Source organism: Octodon degus, unplaced genomic scaffold, assembly GCF_000260255.1.
Source record: "Octodon degus isolate 3935 unplaced genomic scaffold, OctDeg1.0 scaffold00147, whole genome shotgun sequence".
Classification (NCBI taxonomy): Eukaryota; Metazoa; Chordata; class Mammalia; order Rodentia; family Octodontidae; genus Octodon; species Octodon degus.
Genome location: NW_004524723.1, coordinates 1,832,378 through 1,851,081, shown reverse-complemented (window position 1 = coordinate 1,851,081; position 18,704 = coordinate 1,832,378). Strand labels below are relative to the sequence as shown.

Here is an 18,704-nt window from a genome sequence, read left to right as displayed (position 1 = left end):
TTACTGTGCAGCTGGGACTCAGTGATCCTTCTGTCTCAGTCTCCCCAGTAATAGAATTACAGTTGTGCACCACCACAGCTAGTTTCAGTGACTGGCTTGGCTTGTTGCCTGGGGTCAGTGTGGCCTGTGGTACTAGGGATCAAACCTATATCCTTGCCCTTGCCAGGCAGGTGTCTAGACTGCTGAGCTATCTCCCCAGCCCCTCTCTAGATTCTTTAGCTTTTTAATTAGTGTCTTCCTTGGGCTCACTGATCATTTGCTTAATTAATTAAGATCATTATCTCTTTAGTTATGTTTTCTTTGAATTTAAGCGCCTTATTGATCTGTTTTGTTACCTTCGCTGTTATTCTATCAGATTTGACTATGTTGCTTTTGATCCTGCTATCCTTCCCTAGTTTCAACTTTGGAAGATTTAGGAGCTTTTGAAGGAATTTTATTTCCTTGTTTTCATTTTTTTTTGGTCAGTGTGTGTGTGTGTGTGTGTGTGTGTGCATGAGGCTTGATTATAGTGCGTAGCTTTGCTACTACAGAGACCTTTTTAATTAATGCCTACTTTTCAGAGATACTCTGTGGGCTCCTGAAGTTTTAATTTCTATGCTGAATCAGCTGGGTGGGTCTTGCCTCTAGCCTACTTTTCAGAGATACTCTGTGGGCATAGCTATCTATTAGCCTTTGCCTCTATTCCAGAATTCAGCCACCTCCATTTATTTGGTAGGGAAGGTTACAGCTTATTTTTCCCAGCATCCAATTCTTTGGGAATGGGCCACAAGATATTGGCATACAGAGAAAACCAGTGGACAGCAACAACTATGTTATTTTGTCTATGGTAGTAAAATGGGTAACAATGGCATAAATACAGAAAGGGTGTTGAAAAACCCTAAGAAACAATAATGTACTTCCTTTTAACATAGAGAAGAGATGTAATATACCTCACAGATCTGGAGAAAACATTCCTAAAATTCATCTGGATGATCCTGGGCAACAAAAGCAAAGGAAGAGACTTCATAATCCCTTTCTCAAAATATATACAAAGCTACTGTGATTAAAATTAGGAAGATAATGGCAAAAACACAGGATCAATAAAACAAATTACTCTATTATTAGATATCTATTTAAAGATGCAGACACAACTACAGCTACACTCAGCCACCTTATCTTTGACAAGGGGCCAAACATGTTCACTGGAAGCAAGATAGTCTCTAATAAATGGTGCTGGAAAAAACCAGCTTTCCACATGCCAAAGGCTGAAATTAAACCCATGTCTATCATATGCACTGAACTACAGTCAAAATGGATCAAGGTTTTAAATATTAAAACAGAAACACTAAATCTACTGGAGGAGAAAATAAAAATCTTGAAGATATAGGGATGGGTAGAGAGTTCATGAACAAAAAACAAACTGCACAAAAAATACTTCAAAGAATCAATGACTGGGATATCATCTTTTTGAAAATTTTCTAGGGGACCGGGGAGATAGCTCAGTTGAATAAGCACTTGCCTGGCAAGTGCAAGGGCCAGACTTCAATCCCTGGTTCCACCAAACAAAAAAAAGAAAAGAAAAGTTTCTTCATTCCAAAAGAAATCACTAACAGAGTAGAATGAAAACCCATGAATTGGGAAAAAAGTATAGCTAAGTGTCCCTCAGGCAAAGGACTTCTATCTAGAACATATAAAATTTTTTAAAACTCAGGCTTCTAGAATTCAAAGATACAATCCAAAAATGAGCATCTGAGATGAATATACACTTTTCAGATGAAAAAAGTACAAATGGCAAATGAATGTATAAAAAAATGTTCAACATCATTGGTCATTTGAGAAATGCAAATTTAACCAACACTGCAATTCCATCTTAGCCCAGAAAGAATGTCTACAATCAAGAATTCAACCAAAAACTGCTGGAGGAGTGGTGGGGAAAAAGGAACCCTTCTCTGTTGTTGATGGGAGTGTAGACTGGTACAACCACTATGGAAATCAGTGCGGAGATTCCTTAAAAAGCTGGGATTGGAAGTCCCATTCAATTTAGCTCTTCCCTTCTTGGGTATTTTTCCTAATGAACTGAAAACATTGTACTATAGTGATATATGTGCACCCAGGTTTATAGCAATGCAGTTTGTCATGACTAAATGTTTTAAAAAACCCAAATGACCAACAGAGATGAATGATTACTCAGCTATAAAAAAAGACTTTTATAGGTAAATGGATACAACTAGAGACCATGCTCATAGTGAATTAAGTGCCTGCTTAGGCAAGAGCAAGGACTGGGGTTTGATTCCCAGCACCACATGGCGTGCCAGCCCTGCCTTTGGGCGTGCTGATCCAGCTACCATGACCAGCATGGTGGTGCATACCTGTAACTCCAATGCTGAGGAGGCTGAAAATAGGAGGATCACTATGAATCTGAGCTGCGTAGTGAGACCTTGTACCAAAAACATAAAAAAAAAAATGTCTGCTACTCATAAGTTTGATCTTTTAACCATACCCTAGAATTGTTGAATATTTTGTATGTTGCTACATTTGTTTACTCTTTTGTCTTGAGGTTGGCCCAAGTGGGGAGTATCTGTCTCTTCCAAAGTTGCAAAGTCACCTTGTCTTCCATATCATCTCCTTGAGGGCCCGGTACTGTCTGACTATCTGTAATACTTTTATCAAATTCAGCTGCCTACAAAAACTCACTTGATACTTTAATAAAAACTGTTTCTTAGTGTCCCATAATCAAGACTGGAGAAAACCAGGGAGAGAAAGCAGAGAGATAAAAATAAATGGCTGCATTTTTTGTGGCCTCAAAACAGATCCTAAGTGTGAGTCTCTGGGCTCCAAGAAGAGCTCAACAGCAATGAAGATCATCTGCTGATGAGGTTCACCTGCTGCTGCTGTTAAAAGCCAGGCCATCATAAGAGGGACTGCCTTAAGAGGCCCACAAGCCATGCCCTGACTGCCAAGGCAGCCACTGGAAGTGAGACTACACTCTTGAGGTAGAGGTCCCAGAGCTCAGACTCAACTTTCCAGGTGGTCTATTAGGACCGAAGGGCCCTGGGCCTGCCTTTCCCCTCTGGTATGACTGTTATCTCTACCTATCATCTTCACAGAGGAGCCCTAAGTAATCATGACTAAAGAAAAACCCAGCCTATTGCTGGAAATTGGCACAATTCTCTTTGTCTTTCTCCAACCCTGACCCTCCCTCCAGTCATCCACCTCCATAGAGACAGACTTCAGAAGACATCTTACTTTAGCTGTAACTGAGATACTGCAATATATATTCGGGTTGCTTACTAATCAAAATGATGCTGAGACTAATTTTTTGCAAATGTAATATATATTGTTGTTCATGTGTAAGACTTAAAAAGGTATTTCATTAGTTAAAACAGATCCCCAAGGATGGATAAAATCCTGTCAGTATTAAAAAAAAAAAGAAGTTCTAAAGACAGTGGCTACAATGTTCAGTATCTCTGGGTCTATAGATAGGGCCAGGCCTTGTATTTGTGACATAAAACTGTGTTAAAAGAAAAAATTCCTCGGCAGTGCCTCTTACTTAAAATGGAGGCCATATCTAAAACACTGAATGGGACATTGGTTTAATCTAACTAAATGCTATGTATTTCATGATAAATGTATAAGTTCACCTGGTTGATTTCTGAACTAAAGCTAGAGGGACATATAACAAATTATTAGATTCCATAAATAAAGGGGTCTAAAAGCCATTGGGTTATAATTGCTATTCCTTTAAAAAGCTTTCTAACTTACCTGTTAGCTCAAATGCTCATGCTTTGATTATACATGTTCTAATCCCTCAAGAAATTTGTTCTTTCTTAGAAGAAAACAAAACCCAGGTGATCATACTGGTAAAGCCTATAGCAAATATTCTAGATTACATTTAGATTCCTTTCACTGGAATCCACTAGATTTTGTCTATAGAGACATAGTAAAGGCCTTAATTAACCACCTCATACAGCCCAGGTGAGCTGAGCCTTCTTGGGGTTTCCTGCCTCATTAGAAGGGACGCTGTCTTCATGTTCCTTGGGCAGGGCTGATTGCCTTCAGAGATGCTTTCTCTATCAATCTAATCCTATGTCAGGAAATTCACTACAGGGGAAGTTGCCCTCTCATTCCTTGAGCAGGGCTGCCTGTAGGAGGCCTTAAAACCAAAATGTTGCATCTTGTTCAGTGGGTCCCAGATATCTCACACAAGCTGCAGAAGTTAGAAAGGTTTGCAGGAATGAATTTACCTGAGTTGAGGTGTTTCATAGAAGGATGCAGAATGGAATTATAGACAGAAAATGATAATAATGATACTAGTAGCCTACAGGAATGAAAGTCAATCAGGAAACAGGGAAAAAGTTACTGTTTCCCCAGATCCAGACAGAGAGAAGGGACATTTAAAGCAAAAAAATGTCCAAAGCTGTTAGAGAAGGAAAAAACAAAGTGCTCCTGATGGAGTCAGAGAAAGTTTCAGATTGAGGTGATCATGGGTCTTCCCTTCTCAGCCTCAGGGAATCCATGTTAACTGCCAATATAAGGAGAAATCTTGTTAAACTAGATGCTCATGCAGATATGTCAGTAGTTACCCAGCCAGTGGCCCCACTTGCCAACTGGAGAGTACTTGGTGTTTTCCCTAGGTCCTGTAATTCATGTACCCCCAGTAATAAGAAGAGTTGGCCAGTTTATCTGAGAGAATACCCAATCGCCATTGAAGATAAAAAAAGGAATTAAACCCCATATTTAAGAGATCTCTGCTAATGGACCTATAAAAAGTTCTAACTAGTCTTCTTATAATTATGAACTTTAAAACGTTATGACATTCTAGATCATTCTAATGTCTCAATAGCTGTTCAAAATATTAGATATCAAATCAGTGGTATGTAAGATGCTGAGGTCCTCTGGACCCTATCTTTATCATTTTTTAAAAAGTTTTATTTATGTGTGTGTGTGTGTGTGTGGCCAGCTCAGCCCACCAGGGGGCGGGGCTGGCTGGCATGTGGTACTGGGGGATTGAACCGCGGTCCCTGTACTTTGCTAAGCTTGTTCTAAGTAGGTGCTTTAGACCACTGAGCCATCTCACCAGCCCCTATCTTTATTGTTTTTATGGGAAGTTATTACTGTCTACCTGATACAAATCTTTGACTATATTCATAATTATCCTTTAGATGTGATTATTTGACCCATGTGTGTTTAATTGTTTGGCTTTTTCTCCTCCAGACTCAAAGCTATATGCCCACTCAAGATAAAAATGCCTAGTGTCTATTGAGGGCCTTTAGATAGAACCTCTGGAGAGTATCTCTGACTGCCGGTCAACAACTATGACCCCTTTCAGCCTGACCAGAGCGGTCATTGCCCAAGATTCCCTCATGGCAGTTCAGGTTACTTCTTCAGAGGGGGGAATGTTGTAGGTGGCTGAATTAGATAAAAAATATTATAGGTAGTCAGACAGGACCAGGCCCTCACGGAGACAATATGGAAGACAAGGTGACTTTGCAACTTGGAAGAGACAGACACTCACTATAGGCCAGGCTTCAAGACAAAAGAGAAAACAAATACAGCTACATACTTCCCTAGGGATGAGCATCAGGAATTGATATTCTAAATAAGTATCAGACACCTTAAAAGAGCCCAAATGAATCACTAACCCAACCTTCAACAGGAAGAGACCTTGTCTTGTTTTTAATGCCTGCTTGCTATGTGACTCGCTTCCCCATTTGATACTGGATTTAATCCATTTAACCTGATCAATGGTGCTTGTAATCTCATTGATTGACCATAGTTTTGTCTCACCTCATGCCCACCTAAGCGAGTTTCCATGACTTCTCTACCACCTTAGACCTGCCTCACTGCATGGTGTTCCTCTATAAAAGTCCCTAGAAGAGACAGCTTCCTGGGGATCACCCACTCAGGGTCACTCTTCTGTCCCTCTCTTGGTCAGGAGCTTTCTTTCCCCCAATAAATATATTCTGCTCTTTAAAAAAACTAAAAAGAAAATGAGTAAGATGTAGTTAATTAGGGTATGTGTTCATTTCCTACAAGCAGTAGGAAAAATGTGATATTAAAAATTGGATTAAGCTGGTCTTTGTGGCTTGTGCTATAATCCCTGCGCTCTGAAAGACTGAGGCAAGAGGGTTGCAAGTTTGAACCCAGCCTGGGAAACATAGCAAATGAGTGAGACCCTGCCTCAAAATAAAAAATAAAAATGGTCTAGAGCTGTAACTCACAGTAAACGCTCTTTGTTCAATCTTCAGTAACATATACACATGTGTGCACACATATAAATGCACACATACCCTAATTAAAGAATAAAAATAAATTAGGTAAAAGTAATAAGAAAAGCCAACCAATTAACATGAAAAAAAAGAAGAAAGAAAGGCCAAAAAGAAGCAAAAAAGAAAAATAAGTACAAAAAATCCTCCATGTCAAAGTGTTTGTATGGGTAAAGTTTATTTCTAGGACCTACAAGTATTAGAACCTACCAGGTACATGGAGCAATAGGGAGTTGTAATAGGGTCCTGTTGTACTTCAGCACCCACTTCACAGGCTGTTTGTGTGAATGCTGAGTCCTTGTTCCCCTTTTCTGCTTTGGAGAGTCGGTTAATGCTATGTTGTCTGCCTCAGATTTATTTACCCCAGAAACTTCTAGCTTTTGTTTGGATCCTTCTGTATGCTCCAAGCCACTGCTTTGTCCAACTAGCTCTAGAAAAAAGATACTAGTACTCCCACTTGCTCTAGATCCTCTGCTTCCAGCCGTGTACCTAGGTATGTGGCAAATGTGCAAGCAGAGGTGCATGCCTTGGGGGTAGGAAAGCAAACCAAACCCTGAGTACTGTGCTGGATGGGAGCAGCGAGGGAAACCAAGCGATCTGTGGTGCCAGATTCTGCTGCTTTCAGACCCAGCTCCCTGAGACCGCACAGGACGATCTGACTGCTCACCACAGATGGCAGTGCTGCTGACCACCTGCCTTCCAGAGCCTGAGATCCCTGCTACTCAAACTGCTTGGGAGAAATCTGATAGCTTTCCTTGTCTCTACCACTATCTCTTGTGTTTGCTTCCTACCTAGTCACTGGCAGAGTGCCCTTAGCAATCCTGTAGTAGTGTTTTAATGTGACTTTCATCCCTGAGGTGGCTCAGCTTCAAACGGTAGTTTTCTCATTGCAGAGTGGCTGTTTTCAGAGCTGTCTTGATGCAGGAAGTATAAACTGCTTCCTGCATGTGACTCCTCATGTACTTTTCACAGCTGTCTTCAAAGCACTTTTAAAATTATATTTCATAAAAATATATTTAGTACAGGGTCTTAATACACAGATTGAACTTGTAGAGATCCTCCTGTTTTCAGCTTCCCAAGTGCTGGGATTACAGGTGTGTGCCATTATGTCCAGTCTCAGGGTGCCCCAGGGGGTGGGGCCAGCACTACATGCCAGGGATTGAACCCTTGTCCCTGCATCTGCCTAAGTAGGCACTTTAATCCACTGAGCTATCTGGCATGCCCTTAAAATTACATTTGTAATAGGCAGCATTCATGCAATTTTGTATCTAGATTTTAATTGGTTTTCTTTGTGTTTAAGTAAGTTTCATAGGAATTAATTTTGTTGGTTATGTATTTTTATCAGGTAAATAAACTAATTTACTTAACTTCTTTAGTATTTTAAAGGAGTTTAAAATAAGGCTCTTTTAAAGCTATCATTTTTCTCCAGGATAGAATCTTAGAGTTTCCTAGATCAAAAGTACACTTTAATGCTTTTAAATATATAGACAAATTTTTTTTCAAAAAGTCTATATGAATTTATTCTATCATTTATATTGTTAGTCATAAATCATATATTCTTTCTAGAAGTCAATTTTTCTTGTCCCATTGATATAGTTAAAATAGCTATATTTCTTTAATTTACTCAAATGGGTAAGACTTGATGTTTTAGGTTGTGAATTCTGTATTTCCATCTTTGCTATATACCATGCTTTCTTCTTTAGCTTGAGTGAATTTTTTAAAACTAAAAATTAACTATTTGCCTTTTTCATTAGCCTTTTAGGCATACGAGCTAATTTTTAAGTTAGAAATCTTTAAAAATATTTTTATTGAGAAACAAATAGCAATGAGACAGTTTTACAACTGATTAGTAGTACATTTTCAATAATTAATGCATTGCATAATGTTGTCTTAGTGGTTATTCATTGTACAATATGCAGACCTGATATCCTGTCTCAAACACTATTAGTACAAACCTCTCTATTCATTGAATTAAGAGAATGGAGCTGTATATCTATCCTAACTATTTTGAGTATACAGATACAAAAGGGTCATTCATTTGTATCTCCCTTTTTTGGTTAGTTTTGTCAGAGAAGGACATTCCATTGTCATTTAAATACCATAGGTGCATGAATTCAGCAAAATATCCAAATATAGTCCAATAGTCCATAATAGTAGTGGGTCTTCCCTAAGACTGTCAATGTCCAAAGTTGTTGACTTGAGCCTTTTACAGCTCAGCATATTAATATGACTTTACTTTTTATACTTCATTTTCATACTTTTCTGTTGGATGGTTAAGACCAAGATAAAGCAAGACCTATGTAACAAGAAATGTAACTTTTGTATCTGATAAGATCAGTCAAATCCCCTCCAGATTTAACCTGAAACCCTATACCTCAGTTTGTAGATCATTTGTCAGTGTAGAAATTGTTTTTTTAAATGTCTTGTACCAGTTCTTCCAGTTTAACATATTTACTGCTTTAATCCTTCAAGAATGTATTGAATAATACATTGAATAAATAAGAGACCCTGTACTTCTTCCATACATTTAACTACATGCTAGACACCACTGCAGTCAATACTGAGGACATTTCAGTCATCTCATGAAATCTCTTCATGTGTCTTCAGTCAGTCATCTGCTTCCTACTCCCAGCATCAAGCAAACACTGACCTCCTTTCTGCTGTTCTAGATTAGTTTCACCTTTTCTAGAATTTCATACACAAAGAATCAGATTGTACTTATTATCCCAGACTTTTCGGTCTGATTTCTTTCTCTTGGCATGGTCTCTTTAGATGCATCTATGTTAGTGTGTATATCAGTTTTCTCCCTGCTCTTTTTGTTACTTAGTTGTATTCCAATTGTATGGATATACCACAACTTACTTCTTCTCTCTATTAATGGGAATTTGAGTTGTAGTTTGGGGCTAATGTTGAAGTTGCCTTGAACATTTCTGTATAAAAAATCATTTTATTGATAATATGTTTGCATTTCTCTTGTATAACTAACTAGATATGGAATTGTTGCATCCTGTAATACATATGTATATAAATTTGGAAGAAACTGCCAACTTTGCCAAAGTGACTGCACCATTTTATATTTCTATCAGAAATATATGAAACTTTAAATGTATTTTTAAATCTTTTTGTCAGTTTATTTTTATTTAACTTTCTCTACTGTTTCTACTGTTTTTAGCCCCCCCCCAGTCCTAAATCCTATATACAATACCCATCAGCCATTGAGCTACACTCTATACCTTTTTTCAGACCCAATGTTTTTCTTTGTCATTTGATCTCTTCACCATCTCCTCCCTGTTATCCCCTCCTGCATAGCATTGCGATAGTTCTAGAGTGGTGATGCTAACTACCTCTTCCTGTCCCTGGCTCTGTTGGCAGAAACCATTCTCAAGAATATGGTCCTGAAGCTCAGCACTGAAATGCTTTATTTGCAAATATTTTCTTTATGGCTTTATTCATGGGCCTGTTTCTTGGAGATTCAAAATACCAGAATTTAAGGAGCTTGCCTTTCTGAACTCTTGTTGAAGACCATAGTGTTAAATAGTACACTGAAATATATAGTAAAGTATCAAGGCCAGATGAGACAGGTGAGACCTTTACCTTTCTCATCACTTACCATGTTCCTTCTTGTTCCAAATGGTTTGTCTTATAGATGTATTTTCACCGCAATTTATATTTTGGAAGCTCTGATCAAAATACTTGCAAGAGGCTTTATCCTGGATGAATTTTCTTTCCTTCGAGATCCATGGAACTGGCTCGATACCATTGTCATTGGATCAGCGTAAGAATGTTAAAGATTTTTATTGGAGAGACCTGGGGTGGGAAAGAAGTACATCTGCTTCCATCAGTCCCCTTGGGTCTGCATGTGTGGCTGAGAAGACCTAACAATGTCTAAAGCTCTAAGTGTCTTGCTACTTGGCCCTGAAGCACACTGTGTGGCCATTGGCCAGAGGCCTCCAGGCACAAATCCAGCACTCATTGCCTCATTTCATCAGTCATTCACTCATCAACACTGGTGTCTGTGCTCTGTGCAGTATACAGGGGTTGAAGGAAAAGAAAGCAAATAAGAGCTGTCAACCTCATGAAGCCCACAGTGCAGAGGGGAAGAATGGCAGTGACCAGTGCAGCATGGTATAGGGAGTGCAGGATAAAGGCTATGCATGGATGAGGCTGTCAGAGTCTGTGGGAAGAACAAAGGACTTAAAAATACTTTCAACTACTTTGAACAGACAAAGAGTTTACCCCTGTATGTTATAGTTTTGGCTTTTGTGTTTGTACTTATGTCTTCTTTGAGTCAATTGTGTAAAGGGTGCAGTGGAGGTTAATGTTTTTCCTGAAGGACAAGACACTGATTTAGCATCTAAATGATGAAATGGAGTAAAAAGTAATGGCCTACTGCCAGCACAATAATAATGAACTTATAATGTGTGTGTGTGCCAGGAATTACGTTAGTACTTTGCAATGCAGTGTTCTATTTGTTGTTTATTTTTGTTTTAAATAAATAATTAATTAATTAGATACCACGGTCTCGCTACACAGCCTGGACTTGTAATGATCCTCTCTTCTCAGCCTCCCCAGCTCTGGGTTTACAGCTTTGTACCACCACACCAGTTTTGGGGCTAGCACGGCATGCCCAGGCTTCCAGGGCCAGCACAGCATGTGATGCTGGGATCAAACTCAGGTCCTTGTGCTTGTCAGGCAGGTGCTTAGACTGCTGAGCTATTTCCCCAGGCCCTGTTCTCCTATTTAATATTCATAAAAGTCCTTGCATGTCCTCCCTACTAATTTTAGCATTTTATGTTTGAGTTTCAACATTTCCATGGTCTTATTAATTGAAAGATGCTGTGAGTGTGTGGGTTTAGAGTCAGATCACCTGGGTTCATGTCAATCTTAGATGGGAGAACTTAGCAAAGTGTACTGGGTTTGGAACTTGGCAACCAGTGAATTGATATTTGTGTGGGTTTCCATTATTTATGGATATAGCCACAGCTGCATGGACAACTTCAAGCACTTTCACTTGTGTCCATATATAAGTTTGTGGTCCATAGCAATGAATGTGATATTGCCAGGTTCTGAGAGCAAGGTGGGGCTGCACACTTTGCCTTGGGAGACACAGGCACCAGGGTGTGCTTGCTCAGATTTTGTGGAAATGGAGAGTAAGTGCATCTGCAGGACTAAGTCAAGCCTTTCTCTGTGTTCCATCTTGTAGGATTGCAGATTTTATTCCAGATGCCAAATTCAGCATGTTGTCTCTGCGTACCTTCAGAATATTCAGAGCTCTAAAAGCAATTTCAGTAGTTTCTGGTAAGCCAATCTAACTTTTAACACTGACTGTCAGGTGGAGAGGATATTGTTTTATACTTAGAACTTTTCAAAATGACATTATGTAAAACAAAAGCCAAAATAGTCTCTATTTTACCCATTTATTTGATTGTTCAACCGATAACCATTGAGCACCTTATACACCCAGTCACTGTGGTGTTTAGGATTTATCTGTGGGACACAAAGACCACTTACTCCTAGAGTATTTGCTGTAAGGTCAGGGAATGGGGTGAGAGACATGAACAAGGGAGTAGATTTAAAGAGTAACAGTGTAGCATACTAGAACCTGCTATGTGCCATGGAAAATACAGAGAACAGACTACATGAAGGTTATTGGAAGTTATAGCAGATAAGGGAAGTAGGTTGTGGTTTCAGGTAGAGTGGTCAGGATCAGTGTAACTGAGGTGAGAAGTAAGCAAAGATTTGAAGGTGATGACACATGAACAGGCATATGGGAAGGAATGTTCTAATGATGGGAAGCAGTGCAGAGACTGAGAGGCAGTAAGGTTGTGGATGGGGCTAGGGGAGTGAGAAGGCCAGGAGGGAGCAAATCACAGGATTGAGGGGAGGCTGTAGGCATGGAGAGCAAAGCTTCCCTCTGGAGAAATGGAAGAATACAATATGAGGAAGCTACAGAGCAGGACAACCTGGAGAAAGACATGGTGGTCACTGTGGAAGTGCTCTTCTGATCTGCCTCAGGGAGCGTGATGAATGGATGGCTCCTGCCGGAACCCTCTGGAGTCACCCTCTGTGTGTACACTCATGCCCAAGTCCTACCTGCCCCATGTGGCCTGGGTGCTAGTGCTGGTCTGTTCCTGGAGGATCTGAGACTCCTCTAATGGGGAACTTTGGTTCAGGGCTGCCTGGTAACCTGGCTGAGGCTCTCACAGCTCCATAGGTTCTTCCTATCCCATCTTGCTTTGCTCTCTTCTCCCTTTTCTTAGATTCCAGAACTGCATTGAAAACTGAAGTCCTTTCCTGACAACTCTTGCTCCCCATCAGCTGTCACAGTTATTTTCATCAACAAATCTTTTGTACATCTGATTCCAGAACAGCTTCTCAGAACCCAAAGAGGCACAGAAGTTCATAATTCAAGCAACAGATGGTGGTGCTGTAGGTCAGGTGATGGTCAGAAAGTTGGCAGAAAATAGAGCCTATAAATTTGAACGTAGAAACAATAATTGACCAATGATATTTGTGGTGTGGGTAAAAGAGAAGAGCCAAGGATGATACCAAGATTTGCAGCCTGAGTGCCTAGACAGATGGAGTTGTCATTGACTGGAACAGGGAAGGCTATGAGAGAAGCAGTTCAATGAGTCAGATTAGGAGCTGGCTTTGAACATGTGTGTAGGATGACACTGAGACATCCAGATGGAAGTATCAATGAGTTGAGATTTCCAGGGCAGTCTGAGCTAGAGATAGGTGTCTTGGGTCTATAGATGATGTGGAAGCCATGAAATCAAATGAGATCAGCAAGGGAATGAGTATAGACTAAGAACTGAGCTCCAAGGCACTGCTACACTTAAGGGGAGGGGTGGAGGAACGAGCTAAAGAGATGAGTAGGAGCCACAAGTGAAGTGGGAAGGAAACCATAGATGTCCTCTGGAATCCAAGTGAGGTTGACAGTTTACCCCTGGGAATCAGGATGAAGCCAAGGATAGGTTGAGAATATGAATTCCAGTTTGTTAAAACCTGTTGTTTTGGCATAACCTCTTCTCTTTGCCCTTTCCTCTCTTTGATTTGAAAGATTCCCACTTTATTTAAAAATCTCCTGTCTCTGGAATCCTTTCTCTTTCCCACTTTCTCTTTCTTCCAGTAGCTTTGGCAAACTATAAATGCTGTGGGAACTATTTGGTTCTTTTGATTACATAGACTATCTCATACCTCCCAATACCTGAATTCTAAGCAGTTTGGATTCTCTAGAAACTAGAGCAGTGGGTTATTTTTTTGACTCCGGGAAAGCAACTATATACTGATGAAGAAACTGGCAGCCAGAGGACATTCGTATGGGAATTGTCTCTCCTTCCTAGCAGATTCATTTTGTGCCCATGAACTCAGTGAGATACTTACTTTTTGGAAGTAAAGGTAGAGGTACAGCCTTCTGTGAGACTCTGAAAATCAGTCCAAAATCTCAAGTGTCTTTTATCTAAATATGCATTGAGAAGACTCAAACTTCTTGTTACAAATTAAAACCTGGCTTGGCTAAGGCTGGCTGCACCTGGGATTGAAGTGAGGCCACAGTGTAACCTCAAGTCCCCTCTCCCCACCTGGGATCACTCTCCAAGAACTTTGACCACTGTCGTGTTGGTCTCGCTGGATACTGCTTTATGCTCTCACTTCCCTTGCCTTTGGTTCTCCCATTCATGATCCACACTAATCAATTGAAATTGCATCACTTGGAGTCATTCTGATTGTGGATGATGGGATCTTTTGACACAGAGATGGTAGCAATATTGCAAGCACACATAGTCCTGCACAGGCAAAGCTTTATTGGAGGAAGTTTTGGGATACCTCACGTACTTTGATTAGTAGAGAGGGACTAAATATATTAACTACAGGCCTGTGTCATTCTCTGACACTGCTGTGGCCCTCAGCCATGGGATACCTTCAAAACTGTCATTACATTATGTGCATGTTCACCTGACATGGTTCTGCTCAGTCTCCTCACTTGCTCCTCAGAGTGGCCTTGAGCAGTACAGGCAAGGGTGAAGGTGTAGGCAGAGGGTTTGTTTGCACTGATGACACACAGCTTCTAAGGCCAAGCTGGTTCACAGTTCCACCTGCCATGTGACAATCTGTACAATCTCCTTGTCCTGGCCATATCTGGGCTGGGCCCCATGGGGCTACTCCTCCCCACACCTGTCCTCCTCCTCAGGTCTGAAGGTCATCGTGGGGGCCTTACTGCGCTCAGTGAAGAAACTTGTCGACGTGATGATCCTCACCCTCTTTTGCCTCTGCATCTTCGCCCTGGTAGGTCAGCAGCTTTTCCAAGAAATTCTGAGCCAGAAATGTGTCAAGGATGGTTGTAACAGTAGCCATGAGACAAATGGTAAATATTCCATTCTTGGTTTGTGCATGTTAACTTTGTGTATGTGTGTGAATGTGTGTGTGTGTGTGTGTGTGTGTGTGTGTGTATGAGAGAGAGTCTTTTTCCTTTTTTTTTCTTTTTTTGAAGAATACAAAATAGTAATTAAAAAATTGCATTAGAAATGATACAAAATTTCACTAAACAAAGTAATAGGAATTCAACAATGGTTGTTGTATTGCATGATGTTATCTTCAAATTAGTTGTTTAGGTTACCAGATATAAAGGTGCAAAGTTGGTTTAAAAACAAAGCAACAATAAAAAAGTTATAAGAAATTAAAAAGGAAAAATATTTTTTAGCATTAACTGTTGCTTACAAAAGACCAACAGAAATCGCAGTACAGTTATCCAGATTATCCTGCATAATGATAACTTTCATTTATCACCTCACATTTCACCTGCATAGTTGGGTCTGAGAACAAGGGAAAGCTTTATCTATTCCGAGGTTTCATGTGAGCAGTGCCTTTCCCATCTTTCGGTTTCTCTGGCGGAGAAAAAGCCTGAAACCACATCTATGTGAGCAGTGTCTGCTCCCAGCCTCTGCCACTCAGATCTCAGCCTACTTCTTCATCATGTTTCTCAAAGTATTCAGTGCTCAATTTTGCCAAAGTTAGCTACCAACTTCCACAGTCCCCTTCTCAAGCATTTTCTTCAGTGGCAGCACTTCTGTCCCCCTCTCTACACTGTGGCCTTCCCCGCACCTTTTCATGTGTCTTCATGTGACCATTATACTCTCTCCATATATGTCATGTGCAGCCCCCACAGGGTGCTCTCTGCTTATGTGCATTATACCCCAAGCGGTGAAATGGTGATGGTGATGTCATTACGTCCTCCTCTCATTTCTTCTTCCTTCTTCTTTTCCCTCCTTTTCCCCTCCTGAAGGCTTAAGACTCAGTTTCTCTGCAGATACCAATTTTGATCAGTTTACAGGTGTGTTCTACTCATGACTCAATTTCCTTATATTTTTGAGTGAAGAGGAATTTTTTAGGCTACATATAAAACTTATAATATAGTTAATATATAGATGTAACACAACTAACTTTAAAAATATTGTTATTGCAACATTAAAAGAAACAAAGACCAAAAGTAAGGCAGGCCACAGATTGGATGTGCCTGGTGGAGGATCCAGAACCTATATGTTTTTTTAAAAAATTTTATTTTATTTTATTTATTTTTTTATTGACATCAGTTATTTTTATTTTAAAGAAAGAAAAAAAATAAAAGCAGTGGTACAAAATCTCAAAACAAGATTTTAGGAGAGTAACAATGGTTAGTACATTGTGTATTGTTATTGCCAAAGTAGTTTCTCATATTACAAGATATAGGCCAGAAATAATAAGCAAATAACATAGGTACAAATCTCTTTTTAAGTCAACAGAAAATGGAAATATACTTTTTAAAGTTTCTAATACTAGGAGAAGATATCATACAATGTCTTTTAAATAAATTATAAGTCAAAGATATAGTATAAATCTTAGAACAAAAATTAAGATTAAGCAATATTCAGAAAATTAAATACTAATTAATTAAAAATTAAATGTTCCAAAACAATTGAACTAAGAAAAAGTTTTCATGATAGCAAAGAAGTACTAAGAGTAAAACATAAGATAAATACTGGAATGGCAAATAAATGACCAGCACTTCTAACAGTTTGAGGATAGGATATCGCACAAAGTTCTAGTGTGTTGTGGACATGCATAATGACCGTGACAGTTACCGGTGGCTAGGCGTCACTTGTGTAAGTGAGCTACAGTTATTTCTTTGAAATCCACCCTGTAGACTCAAGTGGAATCATGACCCATAGGGTGGAAGAAAAGTCCATTTGTAGAGTGTGCTAATGGAAATATTCTGCTGCTAAATACAAAAGAATAACTGAAAGACTACTTCTGTATACCTCTAATTCTCCTCTGTTTTTTTTGCCCTATTTGGCGGGTTCTTTCCATTCTCATTCATGGGCTGTGATCAATTTGCCCCCTCTCTAGAACATCATTTAGTAGTCTGTAGGCTTGGCTTTGTCATCATGAAATTCTTTAGTTGTTCTTTGTCATGGAAATATTTCACTTCTCCATTATATTTGAAAGATAGTTCTGCAGAATAGATCAGTCTGGGTTGGAATTTGTTTTCTTGCAAGACTTGCAGTACTTTGCTCCATGCTCTTCTTGACCTGATGGTTTGTGAAGAAAAATCTGCCATTATTCTGATGGGTTTTCCTTTAAATGTGATCTGTTTCTTTTCTTTAGCAGCTTTTAGTATACTGCAGAACCCATATGTTTTTGAGAATAATCCTGCATATTTGCTATTCTTTTCCTTTAAGTTTAAAAAAATCTGAATTTATGATTCTTTCTTCTCTTAGATTCTTGCTTTGCAAAAACAAATAACTCCAAAGAATACTTAATGTGTGGCAACTGGAATACCCGTGGGTAAGAGGCTTGCACTTTCTTGCTTTTCTCCCAGCCATATACTTTATTTTAGCCCTGTTACCTTGATGAAGAAAACAGTCTTCATGTAATGCCCGGTAGAGCAAGTGATGAGAGTTCTCAAATAGTACTGATTATTTCTGTGTCTCTGCAGGTTTGTTTGTTTCTTTAGACAGGATCTTGCAAAATTGCCCAGGCTGGCTTTGAACTCATGATCTTCCTGCTTCAGCCTCCCGAATAGCTGGGATTATGGTTATAGGCACAGACTACTGTGCCTGGTTTAAGCAACTCTGGATTTGCATTTTTGAATAAAAATGAGTTCCAAGTATGTAGAGCAACTTTCCATTCTATTCATGTTGAATTGGTAGCTGATAAAAAGTCTAGTGAAAATTTAGTGATAGTTCAGCTGTATGGAATGGACATTTAGCTTTCAAAGTTGATAAATGATATTATGCCTGAAAGCCCCACAAGTCTGTAGTTCCCTGTTTAGTGACATTGTCTAGTGAAATTCTCTGAGCAATAATCTCTTTGTTGATCCAAAAACTACCATGGCCTCTAATTGCAAGCAGAGCTAGAAGTAGATTCATACACACTCATGCCCAACAGCTGGTAGCCCTGTGGACCTTGGGTTACCCTTCCTTCTTCAAAGATAACATGCTCTCTGTGGTGCAAAATTCAATTTAATGAAGGTTCATTGAGCATATTTCAACTTAACACAATATACAAGGCAATGTAATGAGGTTGATGATATTCACTCCTCTATATCAAATAGATATCAAGGGCCAACAGTGTGCTAGGCTCTTGAGTTAGGTCCAAGGAAAGCAATTATAAACAAGACATCCCCACCCTCTTGAAATTGATGTCTACTGGGGAAAATACACATAGAATACATTTTATAAGGTGTGGGACATATTGGCTGGGAGATGCACAGCTGCTGAGACTTGTCACAAGATGTGACCCATCTAGAGAATCAAAGAAGGATTCTCTCCCACTACTGAACTTTTGCTGAATTTACTCACCTACAGTATTTAGATGCCAATGGACTACCCATCTCTGACAGGACTAAACAAAAAGGATACAAAGAAAGGACCATTTTGTATCTGTATATACAGAATAGTTAGGATAGATTTACAGCTACTTTTGCTTAATTCAATGAGAAGAAAGATTTGTACTAATAGTTTTTGGACAGGATATCCTGTCTGCATCTTATACTCCACTAAGAAGATAACAATGTACAATATACTAATTATTGAAACTGTCCTATTAATCAGTTTTGAAACTGTCTCATTGCTATTTGTTTCTCAATAAAATTTAAAAAATGCAAGTGTTTGATCCAATCAAGGCTCGTTGAGCTCTCTACAATAATCCTTGAGAGGACTCACTACATCTACCCTGTGTTCAGGTTCATGAGGGCCTGCAGCTGCTGCATACAGCATTGACTTCTTACTATGATATTACTACATGCAAAATCTAAGTTGGAATTTTCTCTTGCCTGAACACAAAAGAAGAGACAGCATGGTTTATGAGCTGGTCTGTATAGTATACTCATCTCTTTAAATCATAGCTCTCAGACAATATATAGGTACAGTTTGAAAAGTCAGAAGTGTACTATGTATAGGTGTGTGTGTGTGTGTGTGTGTG

General features: G+C 39.3%; 1 protein-coding gene across 1 annotated transcript in view; it reads left to right on the top strand.

The window, feature by feature from the left end:
• Positions 1–18,704, top strand: part of Scn11a (sodium voltage-gated channel alpha subunit 11) — a 145,955-nt gene that overhangs the window by 11,559 nt on the left and 115,692 nt on the right. The window contains exons 4-7 of the mRNA XM_023702198.1: positions 9,892–10,020; positions 11,449–11,543; positions 14,437–14,610; positions 17,000–17,066. Coding sequence (XP_023557966.1) covers positions 9,892–10,020; positions 11,449–11,543; positions 14,437–14,610; positions 17,000–17,066 — 465 coding nt within the window. The remainder of the gene's footprint in view (positions 1–9,891; positions 10,021–11,448; positions 11,544–14,436; positions 14,611–16,999; positions 17,067–18,704) is intronic.